Source organism: Pongo abelii, chromosome 6, assembly GCF_028885655.2.
Source record: "Pongo abelii isolate AG06213 chromosome 6, NHGRI_mPonAbe1-v2.0_pri, whole genome shotgun sequence".
In the NCBI taxonomy this organism is placed as follows: domain Eukaryota; kingdom Metazoa; phylum Chordata; class Mammalia; order Primates; family Hominidae; genus Pongo; species Pongo abelii.
In genome coordinates, this window is record NC_071991.2 from 1,053,133 (window position 1) to 1,068,877 (window position 15,745).

A 15,745-nucleotide genomic window follows, 5' to 3' on the forward strand; every position below is an offset into this window, starting at 1 on the left:
GGGCTGCATCCACTGTGCCAGGGACCTGGTGCCAGGCTGGGCAGCAAGTCAGTGTCACATCAGCAGGCATGGGCCGTGGTGAGCCTCTCCCTGCCCTCCCGCTGGAATAGAAAGCTGACCCGACTCCCACTCCGACCCACGGTCAGGAAGCCGTCCTGTCCAGGAAGGTGGCTGAGGTACATCCCTGAACACAGTAGGCCGCAGCATCATTCAGCGGAGGGCCAGTGGCTGCTATTCTTCCTGCTGGTGTTCCACTCGGCCCGCAGGTCACAGCAAGTCTATGCGGAACTGTGCAACCCACATGCTTTGATTTTCAGAAATGTTCTTAGATCCTGAACCAGAATGTGCTGCAGGGGGGACTGTTTCACCTCAAAAATTACAGCAGAGTAAATGTCCTTGTTTCAACTTTTCCAATGTTTAACTTGTAACAATAGCTACAAAAGTAATCAGGCAGCAAACCATGTGTTTCTTTAAACGGCTTTCCTGTTAGTGTTCCGTTTACAAAGAAACTCCTAAAACCAGGAAGTAATTGGTGACTTTGGAAACAGCAAGCAAACTTCGGGGAAGAAAGAGGGGCAGGTGTACCTGGAAGGACTAACTTGCAGCCACTCATTTCCTTTGGAGGGCGGTGGGGCCTGCACCCTGCAGATTAGGGTATATTCTGACTCAGCAAAATAGGCACCAGCGCCTGTAAAAAGAAACCGCACTGGGCACTAAGAGAATTCTCAAAATCTCCAAGAGCCCTGGGTGTGTGTCCTCCCACAGGGAATCTCGGGCGCACGAGCTCGTCAAATGGCTGGTCTCAGGTTACGCTACCAGCACCGCCTCCACCGCCACCGCCCCCCAACCTCACTGGTCCGAGCGGTTCCCCGCGGTCTGGCCGTGAGGGCGGGGCCGGGGGTGGAGTCCAGGGCGGGACCAAGGCTGGGGGCGGGGCCAGGCCTCAAGGCCTCTTGGCGGCCGGGGGCGGAGCCGGGGCAGGGGGCGGGGCTGACAGTCACGTGTGTACACAGGGCCCCCGCGGCATGCGCGCCGTGAGCCCCGCCGCCTCCTCCAGCCCGAGCTGCCCGCCCGGGGGCGACTGCGCCGGCCGCCGCCCAGCAAGCCGGTGAGTGGGGCCCGGGAGCCTGGGTCGGGTCGGTGGGGCACACCCCGGTCTCCGCCTGGGGAGGGAGCCAGCCCCGAGCTGCTGCGGCTCCCACGGCGGGCGCTGCGCTTACTGGGACTCTGGTCCTCTGGCCGCTGCCCACTGCAGGGCTCCGTGCCCTTGCCGGGAGGGGACCGCTGTCCTCCGGCTGCGCTCCGAGCTGAGCCCCGGGGGCGGGCTTTCGGTCATTAACCTGGTGATGGCAGCTGAATCTGCTGCTGGCGTAGGCGGCTCAGCGCCGCCACCGGCTCTCCCATGTCCGACAAGGCACCACTGATCCTGCTCTCCTGGGCCACTATGGTGACTGCTTTCGGCCCCTTCTATGATTAGTGTTTTAAAGTGAGTTTTGGAACTGTGTCTACATGGAGGTGTCAGATCTGCTGTCAGTTGTCTTGGACAGTTGGCAGGGCATGGGACGACTCTTTCAAAGCTTCACTGGAAGGCAGTGCTCTCCAGTCGCCAAACCACCACTACCAGCAGCAGGAAACCCACTGTTAAGTTAGTATTACAAACCTGGCAAGTCAGTTCTCTAAACTAGGCATAAGTCTACAAATCTTGATGTGACTGGTCACAGTGGCTTATCTCTGCATGTTACGTGGTGGACCAGAGGATAATTCTGTATTCATCGTCCAGAGCCTTTGATCTCTTCCCTGCCCATGAAGATGTACTTGAGTCCTCCATTCCACTTTGAATAGCCAGCTCCTGTCCACATGGAACAGCATGACATCTTTTATCTTTTGCTACCTGCAGCACCTAGCAGAGGCCAGCATTCAATAACAGAGGAGCAAGAGGCTTGCTTTAAAGGCCTCTGCAAACTTGTATGAGTAAAACGGTTCTGACCATGTTCCCAGGTTCCTCACGCATAGTGGTGATGAGATAGTCTACCATCCTAACTGGGGCACCGTTGAGAGTGAACGGAGGCACTGTTAATAATTAGACGAAGTGCACGCTCACAGTACCCATGACCTGCTGTGCAGCTCCTTCACTTCAAGAGCTACTGTAAGGCCCGGCTCCCCAACCAGAACCCCTGTTGTCTTCCTCAATGAAGAAGGCCTCTGAAGACAAGTGACTTAAGAACATAGTTTATATGTATTGAATACTGTTGTGCCTTTTCACAGAGAAGAGGTCGGAGCCAGAGCCGCTCACTGCCCGACGCCATACACATCCATGCTGGTGTCCATGTGTCATCCTGCCTCTCTAGCCAGCATGGACATATCCCGAGTATGGAGGACAGAGGAACGCAGATTTAGGGCAGAATGTAAATGTGAAAGTTGACTTGGAGTCCCTGCAACTCATAAGCCCCTAGTAGGCTGATGAAGAGAGAAGGGTAAAGGGCACGCACCTCGGGTGGGTCTTCGGTTAGGATGTAAAGGCTGATTATGTCTATCATACAATGAATAAATGGCATACTGCACAGATCACTGCGTGGGGAAATATGCTCGTGTAATTTACAGTCGGAAGAGGGACACGCTGCCCACTGGGGCAGGGAGAAGAAGGGGCTCCTCAGGGAGCTGCAGCTCTCACAGCCCCTAGGATGTCATCTGGAATCCTGAAAAAATAACCACCACCTGGCCTTTAATGACCCAACCACAGCAAGGCCTTGCCTTTGTAGGAGGAAATTATCACCCAGAGAACCCGGCCGACCGTGTCATGTACACGACGATCCCACGGTGCTGTTTTTTTTCAACAGTGTTTCTCAGTCATTCCCTCCTGCCTGCTGGCTCCTCTGCTCTCCAGGGCTTTCACTAACCCACCTGCCCAACTGGCCAGCATTAGGCTGCCCAGTTAGCCCACATCTGTCCAGGGGTCTCAAAGGCTCAGAACCCCAAGACACCATCCAGGTAGCAAAGAGGAGAGGGGACCCAGTCTGGAGAGTAGAATAACTTTTCGCTCTAATTTGAGATCCCAAAATGAGATGCTGCCCAGGACCAGAAGTCAGTTTCTTAGGAGCGTGCTGTCTACCCAGGAGCCTCCATGTGCAAACAAAACACCCCCTTGAGCAGCAGAGGGACAGGGTGGAGTGGGGCAGGTGTCTGTTCATCCCTACAGAGCCACACCCAGGTCCCTTCCTGCACAGGCCAAGGACTTTCCCCGTTTTAATTGGAACCAGAGCAAGCCTTGCAGACCACTGTTGCTACCACAGCTAGTGTGATGAGGAGAAATAACCTGCTGGTTCCTACCTGGGAAAGAACCGAGGTGGTGATAAGATCTGTGGCCAGAGCACTTCCCTGCAGGTTAAGGCCACGCCTAGTAAACCGGGGCTCCACTGGGGAGCCCGGGCAGGTGCCAAGCCTGCCCAGAGTCTGCAGTAGAGACTCTCTGTTCTTGGCCAGGTCTTTGAATTTCTGAGGAAGTCTTTTTTGTTTGTTTTTGTTTTTCCCTGGTCTCATGTACCTGGAAAGGGAATTAGCCTCACACCCAGTTAGGGAACAAAAAGCCAAGTAAACAAAAGAATGCTGTTCCACCTTCCTCCAGGGAACTGGCGCCCATAGCTGCAGGCACAGGTGCCCAGCCGGCTCACTGGCCCAGCAAGGTGCTTGGTCTCAGGCCCCCAGAGCCCGTCCTGGAGCCATAAACATGCTCGCTATTATCCATGGAAAAAGAGAGGCATTCTGTTTGTTTATAGTCTAAGCCAAGTCACCTGATTTACTCTCACTACTCTGCAGTTTGGATTTGTAAAAAGCAAAAGGCTACAAAAATCAAAACCATCCACCTAGGTAATGAACCATTTCTTATCACAGCCCAGGAAGGCACAGATAGGAATCAGTGTGCGTAAGCTCTCCACATCGAAACCCTGTGAAAACAGCAGCCTTTCCTAAGCGTCTGGCTCCTAGGAGCTGGATGTTAATTGTTGCTAAAGCCTGGGTTCATTACTACAAAAGGAAATGAACATTCCAGAGTCACTTTGAAAGCATTTTGATTGTTCTAGAATATTCACCCAAGGTTGAGCGTCTCATGGTGCATGGCAGGTTCGGCCAGGAGCTGGCCGTGGCCTTTCCACTCCTTTCCTGCCATCCTTCTGAGGATGCAGTGCCCGGGGCCTCACAGTTCTATTTCCACTCAAATCTAAGGCTCTAAAGCTTCAACAACCGTCCTGGGACAATAAGAAGCGCTGAGTCCCCACCCTGCCTGCTCTCCTTTCTACTCAGTGGGGAAATTGGATCACTCGCCTTGGTGGATCACTCACCTTGGGGAAAAGCCTTTTACGTCACCGAATACATCCCCTTCCACGGTTTTCATCCGACAGTCAGCCAGGCTGCTGCAGCACACATAAAAGCTTCCCCTGCCTGCAAAGAGCTCCGAGTAGACGGGAAAGAGATGGATGTGCGGACAGGCTTAACCCAGCACGACTGGCGGAGGGGGTGTGGAGACAGTGGTCGGGGGTGGGTTCCCGAGGGTACTGATACCCAAAATAAAGTGTCAAGGATGAGCCAGTGTTTGCTGAGAGAACGAGGGGAAGCGAGAAAGGGTGTTCTAGGCAAGGGATCAACATCTGCAAAAGACAGTGTGAAAGAGAGCACCTGGAAACTTTGCGGGGATCACCGGGCATGGGACTTGCCGGCCCCAGCTCTGACAGGGCCCTGAGCAACAGAGGAAAGAACTTCCCGACTAACAGGAACAGCAACATCAAATGCAATGGCTTTTGTGAAACTAATTCAGCCACCTTGGAGCAGAGGATTCCTCTGCTGGTTTCTGTTTCTGCCAGCTCTGTGCAGTGCAGGCGCTATGATGCTCTCTCTCTCTCTCACACACACATACAGGGACCCGGGTGCCTCTCAGGTTGAGAGGGGTGGTCACCATCCCCACACTCAGTCCCCCTCTGTCTCCAGGCCTGCTGCTTCTGAACAGGCCTGGGGCAGCCCATTTCTATTGGGAAACCCTATCAAAGTTAGCCCCGGGTTTCAGCCAAGTTCATCTCACTGCTCACAGACATTCATTATTAACAGACTGCTTGATGGCACTTTGGGCTCTTTTTAAATAAGACATAGGAAGAAAAATGCCAACGTCTCACTTGAAATGCTCCAGACAGCTAGCCTGATGGGGTCCTGTCGCCCCTGTCCACACCCTGCTGTGGCCGTGGTCTCCACAGCTGCACATGGGCTCCAGACATTTTCATGAGTTATGAACCAAAGAGAACCAAGACCCCTGGAGCAGGTTCTCCTTCCCAGTCCCATGTTCCTTTGAAAGCAATGAATACAGGCCAGGGAAGCAAGTGTTTATACTCCAGTTCAGTACTAGTGAAACATCGGGAAATTCATTGTGTTGGTATCAAAGCCCGAACTCAGAACATAAAGACCGTAAAACTGCAAAGCCTCTGCAGTCTGAGCATGCGCTCCCCGGGCCCCCGCGGTCTGAATGTGCGCTCCCCGGGCCCCCGTGGTCTGACCGTACGCTCCCTGGGCCTCCGTGGTCTGACCCTGCGCTCCCCGTGCAAGCACCACCCACAGGTGCGTCCTGGGGGCTGCCTCCTCCACGTTTGCCAGCAGTGTGGGGTGTGATGGGGCCCATGTTGTTGTCATCCCACCCTGCCCCACGTTTCCCCTGCACACGTGTCCGTTCACAAAGATTCTGAGCAAAAGGTCACAGAACAGCTTCCTCTGCCCTTTATATTTGGGGAGGAGGCCAAAGATCTGCAGGCGTCATCATTCCAGGCCAGGGCTGGTGACAGGGAGCAAGCGCCGGCACCCTCTTGTGCTTCACATGGGTTGGTTTATTTAACCCTCCTGTCTCATGAAGATTTTTACTAAGCCTGGGGAAACCGAGGCACAGAGCAAGGAAGTCACCTGCCTGCAAAGGCACCTGTGTGCAAGCCAGGCCTGGAAAAGCTCAGCCTGCAAGTGCACATGCTGGCTGCCGCTCCAGAGCCCAGGCCCTTAACCACTTCCTTCCTAGGAAGACAGACAGCGAGGGAATTTCTTACAGTGCTTTATGTCAACTCCTGCTGCTGCCCGCCACTAACCCAGGCCCCTGCAGACAGCAGGGCACGGGCCTTCCTACAAGCAGGCTTACTACGAAGACTACGTTCCCTCATGTCAGGTAGAAGGAATTAGACCAGAGGTCAAGGCAGCAGCTAGAATCAGTGGTGCCTTCTCAAAGTAGGATAACAGTTTTAGGACTGTTTTCAGTCAAATTTTGGGCACCACTGTACTGGGTTCTATGACAGAGAAGCCACCAAGGTCCCGTGCAAGAAGCCCTGGGCAGGGACAGCTGAAGCTGTGCACCTGGGCCCTCCTGATTGCCTCCCACCAGCCAGGCCTGGCAGCAGCCAGCAGCCACCCCACCCCACCCCAACAAGGAGTGCTGCCCCACACTGTCGGCCCCCAAAGCTCAGGACACACGGGCCCTCCCAGGTCTCTCTGGCGGGCTAGGCCTTGGCAGGGCCCCCCCAGTGGGCCCCACTCTGAACCACAAGCACAGGGTCTTCTGCAGTGTGAGACCTGCTGTCAGCACAGGCCTGCAGGCTCGGGGCTGTGCAGGGACACAGGGGCCGGCACCGCTGGGCAGCCTGTCCTTCCCCAGCCTGCCTGTGCACCCTGTGTGCAGTGACTTCTCAGGCACAGTGGCCCAAAGTCACAGGTGGTCTGTCAGGGGCTCTCCAGGGAGCTGGACACACTCAGGTTTAGATCAGGAACAGAACAGATCCCCAGGGCATTTGCTGAGGCTCAGAGCACAGCAGGGAGCCATCCACCTGCAGTGGGCACGTCCATGGACTTCCAAGGCAACAGGGACAGCTGCCCAGACGGGCTGCCCAAGCCAATCAAGGATCCTGTCCCATCGGTCCCTGTGGCTTGGGAGTCTGACACTTTTTGGCTTTCCTTTCTCAAGCTGCCCCAGCTTCTCCAAGTCCTGAGCCTGGGGCTCCCAGCTCTGAGCGGATGCTCTGCAAGTGGCGTCCCTGCACCCTGGTGCAGGCGGACAGACACGGGACAGACACGGGACAGCCTGCAAGGAAGGCAGGCCCAGCAGCCTTCCCGGGCTTGGAACGCCGCAGCCTAGGAAGCATCTCCCCAGGAAATCGCAGTCGGAGCCCAGCACAGGGTCTTGGAAGAAAAGACCCCACCTTCTATCCTCATGAGTACGAATTAGGAGTGAGCACCACTCAGCAGATGACACAGAGGCACAGCTGAGGACCCAGGGAGGGGCACTCCGAAAATAGCTACATCCACAGGCACTCGGCAGGGACCAGGAACCCAGAAGGCTTGACGCGCAGGGGATCTCGGAGAAACTCTACCCCTGTCCTTCCCAGCCTCTTGCTTAGTTGGGCCTCACCCTAGCCTGCTGGAGATGGCGGCCGTGCCATCAGAGAGGGGGATGGGCAGATTGGCTAAGGTCACCCCACAGGCCTGGGTGGGAGTGCGCAGCCCCGCAGATGGCTGCTTATGGGGCCCAGAGGCCACCCCTGCGCCGCAGAGGGCACCAGCACACCCGGACTTCCCGGAGGCTTCATACAGCTCCCAGGCCCTGCAAGCAGCATGTAGGCAGAGGCCCAGGCCCCTTCCTGTCACTCAGAGAAGCTGCTGCTCCCAGAAAGCAGGGTGCCAGCCTCCCATCAACACTGTGTCCCAACCCCGGTCCTCTCAGGATTCCTGTGTGGGAATGTCACTTCTGTCTCAGCTCTCTGGGGTGCACCTGGTGTCCAGCTCTGCCCCCTTCCTGCTTAAGCAGCTGCTGGGAGACCCTCAGCCAGGCAGGCTGAGGTTCTGAGCTCCTAAGGGGTGCGGCAGTTTCTCGCACAGTGTGGGGAGCACATTTGCTCACGTCTCCCAGGCTGGCTGTACACTCTGAGGCCAGCCCTGGGCTCTGACACCCTCTCGCTTCCGCTGGGCCTTCTAAGCCCTCCTCTCCTGTCCACTCCTGGCCCATGGCCCAGGCCCAGCCTTGAAGCTGTAAAGACCTCTCACCCCATCCAAATGAGACTGGTCGGATATCTCCCGCACGTCAGCCACCACTGGATTGGGAAGGACGGGCAGTAGGTGCAAGACTGGCCCTTTTATGAGAGTAATTTAAAAAACAAAAACAGGTCAGGAACAGTGGCTCACACCTGTAATCCCAGCACTTTGGGAGACTGAGGCAGGAGGGTCACTTGAACCCAGGAGTTTGAGACCAGCCTGGGCAACATAGTGAGACCCTGTCTCAAAAAACATTAAATGAAAACATTAGCCAGCTGTAGTGGCACATGCCTGTAGTCCCAGCTTCTTGGGAGGCTGAGATGGGAGGATCGCTTGAGCCCAGGAGGCAGAGGGTGCAGTTAGCTATGACTGTACCACTGCCCTCCAGCCTGGGTGACTGAGAGAGATCCTGGCTCCAAACAAAAAAAATAAAAACAGAAGGAGGAATAGATGAAACCCATTTGTGTCATTAATGAATTCTCTTATAGGGAAAATAAAACGATTGAAACTGGGCCATCTTGGACAGCTGAGGCCCAGGCAGAGCCAGCTCCTTCCACCTTCCCAGCCAAGATGCTGCCTGCAGCCCCTCCCCTCCTGGCGCGAGATGCTGTCATTGTCCCTAAGAGACCCTGAGGCTGCTCCAGGCTGAGTGGGTGAGGAGCCTCTGAGCAGGCGCCTGCATCCAGGCGTGCCCTCCTGAGAGGCGAGGTGACCTGCAGCGTCCAGCTTGGCTGGGGACACTCGCCTGAGAAAAGCCCGGTCCTGAGTGCCTCCCTAGGGGAGGGCCTTGGGGCTGCTTGTGCTGGCACCGACATGGGCCTAGGGAGGGACCTGTGTGTGGGTGGCAGGTCTTGAGGAGTCGTGGGGGAGGGTTTCGGGGGGAGATGCTGGTGGTAACAGTGGGAGATAGGCAGTGAAACCAGCAGTGTGACTTTGGAGGTGCTGGAGGAGCAGGGCCTGGCGGAAGAGGTGGGGGAGCCAGGAAGGAGCAGCTGCCGGGGACGGCCTGGCCTGGGAGGGTGGCCAGGAACTGGGGGAGAAGCTGGTGGTCTCTTGGTGCAAGGGTGGGGCTGGCCTGGAGGAGAGGTCCACAGGGTCCCTACTGGCTGAGGGTGCAGTGGCGGGCACTGGAAGCTGAATATCACCCCCGCCACTGGGCAGGCAGTGCTCAGAGCGAAACGGGTGACTGGAGGGCACGTGCCAGCTCTGCTCCTCAAGCCTGGCCCAGGAGGGACCTGCAGCATGGGGGTGGGGGGCAGGCGGCCCTTCTCTGTGGTCTCTCCTGCCTTCTGAGGGAGCCTCCGGAATCTTTCATCGCCGCCGCAACAAACTCAGGCTTTCGTGTAGGAAAAGAGCCCACTTCTGACGAGGCTCATCTGGGCTTTCTCTCCCAGCCTCTAAGTCTCCCACCACCTGGCTCCCCGTTCCTCCTTCCCTTGAAGGAAGTCAGCAGAGCGCATGGCTGATGGGAAAGACGGCACAGTGGGCCTGCCCGGCGTGGGGGAAGCCAGGCCATTGTTCTCCAGTTCCAGGATGCCCAGCTTCCCCAGACAGCCCGGCAGCCCGGAAAAGGAAGTCTCTGGGCACAGAGGCAAGCGGGAGACCACGGACAGGCAAGGAGTCGAAGGCTCCACCCGCCTGGGCCAGGCCAGGCTCCCACAGAACCCCTCTGCGGCCAGGCAGGCACTTGGGGCCATCCCCCTCACTCGGACGCAGGTGCGGCGACGGCGGGGGAGGGGTGTCCACAGCAGAGCCCAGAACCTTGGGCAGGACAGGACCCCAGCTAATGTGCCTGGAACAGCTCAGTGACAGGGAGCTGGGCTGGCTGTGAGGGTCGGGCATGCGTCACGAGTCTCCTGTGACCAGGAGAGGTGGGAACACTGGCTCACATGACTCGCCGGGCCCTGGCACACTGTGGTTCTGCGGGCGCCCCCTGCAGCTCCCAGCCTTCCAAAATGTACACCTCGCTGGGCACGGTGGCTCACGTCTGTAATCCCAGCACTTTGGGAGGCCGAGGTGGGCGGATCACCTGAGGTCGGGAGTTGGAGAGCAGCCTGGCCAACATGGAGAAACCTTGTCTCTAAAAATACAAAATTAGCTAGGTGTGGTGGCAGTCGCCTGTAATCCCATCTATTCGGGAGGCTGAGGCAGGAGAATCACTTGAACCCAGGAGGCAGAGGTTGCAGTGAGCTGAGATCGCACCATTGCACTCCAGCCTGGGCAACAGAGCGAGACTCCATCTCAAAAAAAAAAAACAAAACAACCATACACTTCATGCTCACTTCTCTGGGAGCCATGGCTAACAACCTGCAGGCAGAAGACTCTCAAACCAGCTCCTGGAGGGCACTCCCAGGGACCCTGTTCCTACCACGAGCCCTGCCAGAGAGGAGGCGGGCCAAGGAGACTTGTCCACCCAGGCGTGGCCAAGGAGGGGGTTTCCTCACGCTCTGCTGACCTGCCTTCCCTCCATGCCTCTCAGCCCAGCTCCTGACACAGGCAGGAACCTGAGCTCCTCGGCTTTAGGAACGTCCCCCAGAGCCCATGGAGCAGCCCGCCCCAGCTGCCTTCCCTCCCAAGATCTCCAGGTAATGCCTGGTAAAAGGAGGACTCCAGGGAGAATGTTGGGGCAAACACGCAAAGTGCGTCACCTTCCAACCGGCGGAGAGTGAAGGAAAACAGGTACGGCTCGGCTTGTAATCTTCACTGGAAACGGAAACCATCCCCATCATTGATACCTGGTGAACTGCACAGAGAGCAACCTGCAGCTTTGGAAGTTTATAAATCCTTCAGTATTTGTCAGCTGCCAGTAAACAAAAATGCACACGGGAGAACTTTCCACCTGAACCCCACCTGGAGGCCAGCGTTCCCAGGTCCTGGCTGGGGTGACAGCACGCACTCGAGAGCCGGCTCAGACAGGGCAAGCGGGACGCACGTGAGCGCAGGGAGGAAATGCCAGCAGATCCCACTCCACGTGACCACCTCCCAAGAATCGAGCCATTCTTAGCCCCGCAGACGCTGGCTGCCTCCCTCTGGATTGGCCTCACAGCAGGGCAGGCATTAGCAGTCCAGGCAGCTTCTCTCTGACTCCCTGCAAGGAGGGGTGCGGCGGGCAACAGGCTGGCCCCACACGGTTCCACCTGCAGGAGAGTCCTCGCAGGAGGCTCCGTGTGAGGGGCCGGCTCAGCTTTTTTCTGGCCATGCCCATGTCCCTTCTGTGCCCGGAGACACCAGATGCACGTGCTCCCCTCTCTGCTTCTGACCTGAGCCTGCCCTCGGCCTCCGCTGTGCCTCCGAGGGCTCCTGTGTCCTGTGGGCTGAGTGAGCATGGCCAGGCCTTCGCTCGACAGTAGACCCTTCTGTTGATTTCCTCACGGAAAAAAGGGCTCGTAACCAACATCTCAAGCACACTGAACACCAGGGGCGGCTGCATGGACCTGGACACGTGTCTGCCTGACCTGCCCCCAGGCTCTCGGTGGGATGCCCCGCAGCGATGCAGACAGGGGCCTGCGGACAGAGGCCACGGCCTCCAGGAGCCAGGCTATCAGAAAGGTGGGACAAGAGGCCAGCTGTGCTTGGTTTGCAGTGCGGTCCCGTCCAAGCACGGCCCCTCGTTTCTGGAACCCGGCTGTAAACAGCAGGAGGGAGGGGCGGCGGCGCCTGCCAAGGGAGGCAGAGGCCCTGCGGGGAACTTACCAGAGGAAAACAAGTGCTTGCATCCTGGGGCCCTCGCACGCACGCGCAGGAGGCCAGGCGCGCTGCTGATAAGAGCCTGCGGGTTTGCAGAGAAGCGCAGCAGCGCGCAGGTCCTCACCGGAGCTCTGGTGGCCACCTCTGTCCCGCCATGCTGCTCACTGACAGTGGCCGGGGCCCACAGCACCAAGGGGCTCGGGCCACAAAGTAAAGGTGAGAGCCTGTGGTGCCCGCAGGTGAGAGAGGGAACGTGGGGGGCTCTGTGCAGCACAGGTGGGAGAGAGGACACAGGGGGCTCTGTACAGTGCCACCGGTGGGCATCTGTAAGTAGGGAATGAAGGGGTGCCGAGACAGAGCACACTGAAGGGTCTCGGCCCTTGGCAAGCTCTGTGGGGTGAAGGCGGCCGGCCGGGTGTGCCCTCCTGTCAGTGACTGGAGGCAGCACACAGGGCACACAGTGAGACAGCCCTCCCACTCCGATCTTCTAACCACAGACCCTGGACAGATCCGGGGGCCCTGGGCGCCCCGTGAGGCCAGGCCAGGCTGCTGACTGATGCCCAGTCGCAGTGGCCTGTGTTTCCTGGGGACTCAAGTGGAGTCTGAGGGGTGACGTCCCCAAACTGGGCTGCCACTCTGTGACAGCCAAAGCCATGCAGCCTCACAGGCAGAAGCTGGGGTGTGGAGGACCACAATTCTGAAGAACCCCATCCTCTGGACCCTGGCGCAGCAGGAGGGGAGAAGCCCGCAGAGGCCCGGACTCCCCCCTCACTGGCCCCCGCCACTGTGCTTGGAGCAGGTGCATCCTGTCTGGAGCTTGTGCTGGCCCGGCGAGTGGAGCCCAGAGCCCATCCCCCACTACCAATCCCCGGATTGCTGCCTGCCTGGCCCAGGAGGTGCTGGTCAAGATGTGTTAGTGAGGGGCTAGACAAGGTGAGCACGTGAGAAGCAGGGGCCAGGGAGCCTGGACCCAGGACCTGGGGGTGCTGTGGCGGCACTGTGGCTGGGCACCTGGGGGCGCTGTGGCGGCACTGTGGCTGGGCACACCCAGCAGCGGCCTAGCTCTGTGTGCCTGTCACCACCTGACCCTCACTGCGGCTGCTGGGCGGCATGCACCAGGACTGCACGATGACCCACACCTCCCGTCCTGCCCGCCAGCCTCTAGATGGGAATTCCCACATCCACCCACCCGCCCATCTGCCAGCTGCCTGCATGCCTGGCCATAGGGCCGTGTCGCCTGCTGTGGGGCGCACGCTGCTGTTGGCACTGGGGGCCTGGGCCCTGGCTCCTCTGTGCTCTCCACCTCCCGAGCCTCCTCTTCCTGCCCTGCTGTGGCCCTGTGTGTGGTGTGGGTCTTGCAGTGGCAGGACTCCAGTGGCAGGTGAGGACCCACTCCCGCAGCCGGCCTCTTCACTGCTCTTGCCTCCGGGCATAGGAACGATGCCGTCTGCTCGTCTGCCTGAGATGCTTTCTACTCCACTCCGAGAGCAGGAGGTCAGCCGGGGCCAAATGACATGCTGGACATCAGGCTTCCCGAGACAGCCGCAGGTCCCCGAGGAATGCCTGTGCTTTGGCGGGGGGTGGGGGGTGAGGGTGGCGAAATTCTTACTCTAGGATGGCTCCAGCCACCAGGTTCTCGTTCAGTGACGTCAAGACTGGCTATGTCCCCATGTCCCCAGAGCCTCCTGTGGGCTGCGACCCACAGGTCTCCCTCCCTGGAGCCCAGGCTCTGCAAGGACTCCAAGGCGCCGGGTCCTGGGCTGCCGGGAGGGAGGGAGGCTCGGGGCTGACCATCCCCATTGCCTGTCCCTCCCGGCGCTGGCAGGATCTGAACACCACAGACATCTAGTAAACTTCGGGAATCACAGCGCGGGGCCCGTCCAACCAACTCAGGACGACCACCCCAGGCCTCGCAGCAGCCCATGAAGAGTGGGCTCTGAGCATGTGGGGCACACCAGGCTCCCTCTCTGGTCCCCAACCCCAGCCGCTGAAATGAGTGTAGCCACAGCAGCCCCCGGTCAGGACCCGAGGTGGCCATTTTTCAATGCTCAACTTCACTTTCACAGAAATGCACCCGAGGCAGCCTCGCTGTGTGGTCTCCAGCGATTCCTGCGCCAGGAGAAGGCACCCCTGTACCTGCAGCACTTCTGGGCCGGGGCTTTGGGACGGGACGCGAGCTGACCACCTGTTCTTTCTTTCCGCAGGGTCGCGGAGCCTCGCCGGCCGCCATGTGGAGCTGCAGCTGGTTCAACGGCACAGGGCTGGTGGAGCAGCTGCCTGCCTGCCAGGACCTGCAGCTGGGGCTGTCACTGTTGTCACTGCTGGGCCTGGTGGTAGGCGTGCCAGTGGGCCTGTGCTACAACACCCTGCTGGTGCTGGCCAACCTACACAGCAAGGCCAGCATGACCATGCCGGACGTGTACTTTGTCAACATGGCAGTGGCAGGCCTGGTGCTCAGCGCCCTGGCCCCTGTGCACCTGCTCGGCCCTCCGAGCTCCCGGTGGGCACTGTGGAGCGTGGGCAGCGAGGTCCACGTGGCACTGCAGATCCCCTTCAATGTGTCCTCACTGGTGGCCATGTACTCCACTGCCCTGCTGAGCCTCGACCACTACATCGAGCGTGCACTGCCGCGGACCTACATGGCCAGCGTATACAACACGCGGCACGTGTGCGGCTTCGTGTGGGGCGGCGCGATGCTGACCAGCTTCTCCTCGCTGCTCTTCTACATCTGCAGCCATGTGTCCACCCGCGCGCTGGAGTGTGCCAAGATGCAGAACACAGAAGCCGCCAACGCCACGCTGGTGTTCATCGGCTACGTGGTGCCAGCTCTGGCCGCCCTCTACGCGCTGGTGCTACTGTCCCGCGTCCGCAGGGAGGACACGCCCCTGGACCGGGACACGGGACGGCTGGAGCCCTCGGCACACAGGCTTCTGGTGGCTACCGTGTGCACGCAGTTTGGGCTCTGGACGCCGCACTATCTGATCCTGCTGGGGCACACGGTCGTCGTCTCGCGAGGGAAGCCTGTGGACGCACACTACCTGGGGCTACTGCACTTTGTGAAGGATTTCTCCAAACTCCTGGCCTTCTCCAGCAGCTTCGTGACACCGCTTCTCTACCGCTACATGAACCAGAGCTTCCCCAGCAAGCTCCGACGGCTGATGAAGAAGCTGCCCTGCGGGGACCGGCACTGCTCCCCGGACCACATGGGGGTGCAGCAGGTGCTGGCGTAGGCGGCCCAGTCCTCCTGGGGAGACGTGACTCTGGTGGACACAGAGCACTTAGTTACCCTGGACGCTCTCCACATCCTTCCAGAAGGAGACGAGCTGCTGGAAGAGAAGTAGGAGGGGTGTCTTTCTTGAATTTTCCTTTTTCCCACAAATGCCACTCTTGAGCCAAGGCCGTGGTCCCCGTGGCTGGCATCTGGCTTGAGTCTCCCCGAGGCCTGTGCGTCTACCGAACACGCAGCTCAAGGTCCACATCCGCAAAAGCCTCCTCGCCTTCAGCCTCCTCAGCATTCAGTTTGTCAATGAAGTGATGAACGCTTAGAGCCAGTATTTATACTTTGTGGTTAAAATACTTGATTCCCCCTTGTTTGTTTTATAAAAACAGATGTTTTCTAGAAAAATGACAAGTATTAAAATGAACAAAATCCTACGAAAGAATGGCAACAGCCGGGGTGGCCGGGCCCTGCCAGTGGGCGGCGGGTGCTAGCCGGGCCTGCCGGGTGTACTGCGGTCACCACAGGGTTCTGAGAACATTTCACAGAAGTGCCTGAGACGCAGAGACATGGCTGGTGTTAAATGGAGCTATTCAGTAGCAGTGACGCGCTCTCCTCAGCCACCAAATGTCCCTCCCCAGCCCCCACAGATAACATCAGCTGAGGTTTTTTTCAGTATGAACCTGTCCTAAATCAACTCCTCAAAGTGTGCACAAAACTAAAGAAAATAAATAAACAAAAGAAAGTAAGGTGTGTTAGGATTTCTGACTGAATACCAGAGCTGAAGGGCCACCAGGGGACAGA

The 15,745-nt window shown here is 58.5% G+C and overlaps 2 protein-coding genes across 5 annotated transcripts in view; one reads left to right on the top strand and one right to left on the bottom strand.

Annotated features, from left to right (window-relative positions):
• The window catches only part of C6H7orf50 (chromosome 6 C7orf50 homolog), a 140,017-nt gene that overhangs the window by 40,077 nt on the left and 84,195 nt on the right, over positions 1–15,745 (bottom strand). The gene's annotated exons all lie outside the window — the stretch shown is intronic.
• GPR146 (G protein-coupled receptor 146) lies at positions 997–15,687 on the top strand. The gene is made up of 2 exons (XM_063725855.1): positions 997–1,108; positions 13,929–15,687. The coding sequence occupies exon 2, from the start codon at positions 13,953–13,955 to the stop codon at positions 14,952–14,954; it is 1,002 nt and encodes a 333-aa protein (XP_063581925.1). The 5' UTR covers positions 997–1,108; positions 13,929–13,952; the 3' UTR covers positions 14,955–15,687.

What these genes read in the sequence shown, in the direction of transcription:
- GPR146 (XM_063725855.1), top strand. Translation starts at nt 13,953, where the DNA reads ATGTGGAGCTGCAGCTGGTTCAACGGCACAGGGCTGGTGGAGCAGCTG.